Source organism: Panicum virgatum, chromosome 8K, assembly GCF_016808335.1.
Source record: "Panicum virgatum strain AP13 chromosome 8K, P.virgatum_v5, whole genome shotgun sequence".
Classification (NCBI taxonomy): Eukaryota; Viridiplantae; Streptophyta; class Magnoliopsida; order Poales; family Poaceae; genus Panicum; species Panicum virgatum.
In genome coordinates, this window is record NC_053143.1 from 41,755,387 (window position 1) to 41,761,058 (window position 5,672).

Here is a 5,672-nt window from a genome sequence, read left to right on the forward strand (position 1 = left end):
GTGAGCTTCCTTTATTTGCGGCTAAGCAAATTCTCTTGAATCTGGCTTCATGAGGTGGACGTACGTAAATTGAGCTCCATTATTTCATATTTGATTTTCCAGACGGCACTTGAGCATTTTGCACGTATGCACATCATTTTAGTTGCCAAATGGAAAATAAACCGGTACTGGTAGATCGATTACCTAGTGAAGTGTGAGGCCTAAACAGTGCACTCTTTTTTTTGCATTTTAAACAGTGTACTCTATTCTATCGTCTAAGACAAGTAGACGTTTATTCATTAGCACCAGCAACACTCATGCTAACCAGATCGATCGAAATATCTGGTGTCACAAACCGTCACAATGCACAAATCACAGAGATCCATCGCTCATTGGCTGACTGCGCCTATAAATATCAACGCTCTACCCAGTCGGCTTGGCACCCAAGAACTGTGTCAAGGTAGCCACGAACGATGACCGGCCACTCGAACATTTCAAGCTCGACGCACTAAAGCCATGGTGAGGCGCCTCCGCTCGCCCTTCTTTCAGCTGCTCCTACTGGCTCTGCTTCTTCTAGGTGTGGAGTCGCAACTGCAGCTAAACCCTCAGCCTCAACCAGGTCCAAACCTACGACCACATCAGCCAAGGCCGAACCCACGGCCACGGCCCATGCCACGACCGGATCCAAACCCGCAGCCACAGCCTATGCCACAACCAGACCCGAACCCACAGCCACAGCCAGTGCCACAACCAGATCCAAACCCACAACCAGGGCCGGACCCACAGCCAGAGCCTATACCACAACCGAACCCAAACCCACAGCCACAACTCTTGCCACAACCGGATCCAATCCCCCAACCACAGCCCGTGCCACAACCAGACCCACAGCCACAACCAGGGCCCATGCCAATACCAAATCCAAATCCAAACCCACAGCCACAACCGGACCCAAACCCTCAACCGCAACCTATGCCACAACCAAACCCAAATCCACAGCCAGGACCCGTGCCAATACCAATACCAAACCCAAACCCACAACCAGGGCCCGTGCCAATACCAAATCCAAACCCACAGGCGGGACTGCCCCTACCGCAACCAAATCCAAACCCACAGCCACAACCGGACCCAAACCCTCAACCGCAACCTATGCCACAACCAAAACCAAACCCACAGCCACTTCCCGTTCCACAACCAGACCCAAACCCGCAGCCAAGACCAATCCCATAGCCAGAGCCCCTACCGCAACCAGACCCAAATCCGCACTCGCAGCCCATGCTACAACCGGACCCAAACCCACAGCCACAGTGGAACCCAAACTCGTGAATAGCCACAGCTAGAGGCACAAACCTATATGCAGGAACCGAGTCCGAACCAAAATACATGGCCACCTTCCGGGTCACAACTAATTACAATACCTGAAGATGCAAGGTTCACATGTATATTGTAGTTCCCGTGGGTCTCTTGTTCATATAAATCAAGTAGTGAAATATCACATGTTAGTAAGTAATGATGGAGTATCTGATGTAGCATGCTTCTACCATGAGTGTATACGTACGTCTGTATTTATGCATTATCACCTTATTCACATACTGGCACTACTACAGAATTGCTCTATAGAGGCGGCTGGGAAGCCTCTACAGAAATTTTTAGTCACGTTTGATCTCCAGAGGCCTCTGGAAATGGAATTCTAGAGGCGGGAAACTTTCCCGCCAAAATTTTAGAAATTTTAAAAAATTCCAGGGAAAATTCAAATAATTCAGAAATTATATAAATATTTTTCCTTTTGAAACAACTTGTAAACAGTATTGCCAAACATAAATTGCGTCTATATTTTTCATTTATATTTATATGATCGCAAAAGAAAAGTTACATTAGTACATATGCACATGTACACATGTTAAACTGTTCTGAAATTTACACAAAAAAATATGAATAATGTCACATACAGTTGTCTGGTTTTTTCTAATAATGACCTAAGCCTGGACATTCCCACTCCCGAAGAGGTCTACAGTCGGTTTGACGTCCTGTCGCCGACGTTTTAGTCGTGGAACTTGCCTCTTCTATGGATGACTTCATCAAGAAGGAACTTGGAGAGGTCGCCGACTTTGTCCTGTACATAGCCGTCGTCGATTTCTTTTTCATGGCCGAGATAGAGTGTCTTGGGCCACTGTACAAGAACATAGTTTGGCTGCGGGAGCAACCAAGCCATGAGACGCAAAATGTAGCGTCATCCAATGCGTAGGGCAACTGTGACACCCCGTGTCACTAATCACTATTGTTAAAGCTAAATGTGTGCATTAGTGCATAATTGCATACCATAATCCTAAAATTTTTGAATTTGGGTCAAATTCAAGTCAAGCCCTGCATGTAACATTCAAAAGTTGTCTTTGAAGCCAACCCTAGCAACCAGAAAGTTTGTCTATTTTTTGGAAAAACAAGAGAATTCAAGGTTATGTTTGAATGCAAGTCTTGAGAATAAAATAACTTGGAAAATTTGAACTGAAATTCAAATTTTGCCAAACTAAAAGTTGTAGGTTTAAAAATTCTTTACAACATTGCTTCTTGGACAAATCTCAAATTCTTGCCCTAAAACTTAATCACACTGGTTTTCCAAAATTTTAAATTTTGGTGAATTTCATTCAAAATAAGGCTTTGTGAAGAAACTCCCAAATTTCCAATATAAGTTTACCTCAAGAAAACTTACAGGGAAACTTTTGGTAAAATAAGAATTTTGGGCAAAGTTCCAAAATTTTATCATAAGTTTAAATATCTCAAATAAATCCATAAATTTCAAATTTTAACCATTTCTGAAATGTCATATTTTAAATTGTATAAATTTTCAAGTAACACATGTTTTTAAACTTGTTCTCCTCTGAAAGACATTTCCAACGCATATTTTTCCAACAACGTATAGGCATTCAAATTTTGGTTTGAAATCTCCACTTTGTAAATTCAGAAAAAATATGAAACCGACGCCCCGAGCCCATCTGTCAGCCATAGCCATCCTCGTCGCCTCTCCCCTCCGCGCGCCTCACTCCACCTCGCATGTTGACAGCACAACACACCACGCGCTCCCTCATCCTGCACATCCAACCACTCCCAACTGCCCCCTCCTCCCCTCCTACCGCCGTCGCGGGCCACGCTGCGCCCCCCGCTGTTGCCCCCTGACCTACTCTCCCTCGGGCAGCCCTCCTTTCCTCCACCCCCCATTCTCATCGCGCCACCCCGCTTCCTCTTCGTGCGCCGCGCCCACACACTAACCTCCATGTCGCGCCGCGCTAATCACGGACGCCGACCACCGCGCCACAAGCCGCGCCGCCGTGTTGTGTTCCGACCGCGCCGTGTCATGCTCCCGTCCACGTCACGCGCCGCCTCATGCCTTCCTCGCCGTACGTGCGCGTCCCTCCCCACGCCGTCCCACCTCCACACTGCACACTGCCGCACCCCACGCACACACGCCGCGCCGAGATCTGCCTCCCAGCGCGCATTCCACTCCATGCCGTGTGTGTTCCGCCTGCGCTACGCACGCGTGTTCCGCTGTGCTCCTCTGTATCATCGGGGTCGCCATCCGTGCCGCCCCGCCACCGGAGCTCCACTGCATCACGTCTGACCCTCGATGACTCCACCACTTCTGGTGCTCCTCCACCTCAGCCTCGCCACTGCAACGTCGCACTGCTCCGCACCATCACTGCCATCTACCGCCTACGCCGGTGCCACTGCTCGCCTTCACTCCTCGCCGGTGAGCCACCCCGTACCACCTCGGCTCCCCCTCCTCCTCCGGTTTGCTTTCCTCTGGCCGCTCCTCCCGCCGGCCGGCGCCATTGCTCGCCAACCGCCGGCAATGATGCACGCCGCCGTGCCCCATCCCGCCTCTGCCTTGCCCCGGCCTGCCCCATCCCGGGCCGGACCACATCCTTTCCCGCGCATTCCTGGCCTACCGTGGCCCACATGCGCGCCGCCCGCTGGCCCCGTGCGCCTCAGCCCACTGGGCCACAAACCCCCAGCCGGCCCATTTCCCCATCGGCCATATTTCTGTTTTTAGATTTTTGAATTTAGTAAAATGCAGAAAATGCTAAGAGTTTTGTAAAATATGTTGAAAATCGTAAACAAATCATAAAATGACAAATCACCTTTTGTAGTAATCCCCATAAGCAGATCTACAGCTTTGTTGAAGAAACTTTTCATGAAACCTCAATGTTTTTCCTGAATAATTCCAAATGTGCTTATAAATATTTAAATTCAAATAAATTCTTGTTTAGTCTTTAATTCTTGAAATTTTTGTGGTAGCTTTTGTATGTCTCTAGGGGCTCCGGTAAATTTTCCAGAACCTGCACTTGAGAAAAAGTAATTCAAATGATTTATTTTTTTATCAGCACATATTTAAATACATAAACGAATAGTTCCTTTGGTCAAAAAATCATGAAATTTGGTGGTAAATTGTGTTATGCTGTGTTGAATCTGGGAAAAATTTTGTATTAATCAATAATCATAGTTCCGTTTATGTAAAATTCCTAGTGTTTGGTCTACTTCTGTTTCACAATATATTGAACTCCTAAATTTTTTTTTTGGTTTACATATAAACACCATAAAAAGTGTTAATTGATTCAAACCCATGTTTCTCATACTAAGTGTGCATGTGTATGTATGTATGTGTGCACATAGGATGTTCCTAAAGCTTTTGTGTTCAACCATTTGTTTGTGGGGAATTCAAGGTTCGCTGTGGCTCAGAAAAGCTTTCATGAAAACCTTTTGTGTTACTTTGTCATTTTCCCAGGAGTTACCCTAAAGAACTAATTTCCGTTTTCAAATTAGTTAATGTGCATTCTTGTATATGTATGTACATGTACGTGTGTAGTCATACTTACTTCGTATTGAGCACGTGCACATCTTGTTCCTTTCGATCTCTTGTATCCTTCTTGGCATTCCTTGTACTCATGCCTAATTGAGCATAATCATCCTTTAACACTGCATCACATTATTTTTTGTTTTATCCCTCATACGCATTCTTGCATTCATATAGAACCCGAAATTCTCACCACATTGACGCTTCATTCAAGCTGGAGCCCGAAGCCTACCTGAGGAATTTGGAGTGGTGATCCAGATGAGCCTGTTCCAAAAGCTGACACTAACACTTCCTCTCCTTCTCTGAACAAGGCAAGCCCCAGTGCATCCCCTGTGTCTAAGTAGGTTATATATATATACGAGAAATTTCTATATTTGACACTTAATTCAAGCGCCTCACTATTTTTAACACTCAATTCAATGACTTTCAAAAATTGACATCAAACTTACGAATTTCTTCGATCGAGGGGTTTTTCTCTATTTCCCATCTTTTCCTTTTGTTTTCTTATTTCTTATTGCTTATTTCTCATATTAGTGGACAGATTTGCCCCTGGACCTTATCCCTTTGTACTCCCCTGAACCATGGACGCGTTGAGCGGGCACTGTCCTGCTGCTGCTCCACTATGCGGCCACGTCCCACCTCCTGCAGCGCACCGCCGTGGGCCCATTGCCGGACCCGGCACCGCTTGACCCAGTGCTGGTCTTCCCCTCGGCGACCCATGTGCAGCCCGCTCCTGCCCTCGCCGTGGGAACGATCCCAGCATTCCCGGAGCAGTCGAACTCCCTCGCGGGGTCCTCAGCCACGTGCCTGCTCGCCCCCGCCCGGGCGCTCCTCCCGGCAGTGTGGTCTG

General features: G+C 46.9%; 1 protein-coding gene across 1 annotated transcript; it reads left to right on the forward strand.

Moving 5' to 3' along the window:
* The first annotated feature begins 434 nt into the window (after window positions 1-434).
* On the forward strand, window positions 435-1,552 carry LOC120646314 (protein TsetseEP-like). Its single transcript, XM_039922939.1, has one exon. It carries the CDS (start codon window positions 496-498, stop codon window positions 1,204-1,206), a length of 711 nt encoding a protein of 236 aa, XP_039778873.1. The 5' UTR covers window positions 435-495; the 3' UTR covers window positions 1,207-1,552.
* The last annotated feature ends 4,120 nt before the right edge of the window (window positions 1,553-5,672 follow it).

Excerpts from the sequence above, each read along its gene's own strand:
- LOC120646314 (XM_039922939.1), top strand. The coding sequence starts at position 496 with ATGGTGAGGCGCCTCCGCTCGCCCTTCTTTCAGCTGCTCCTACTGGCT.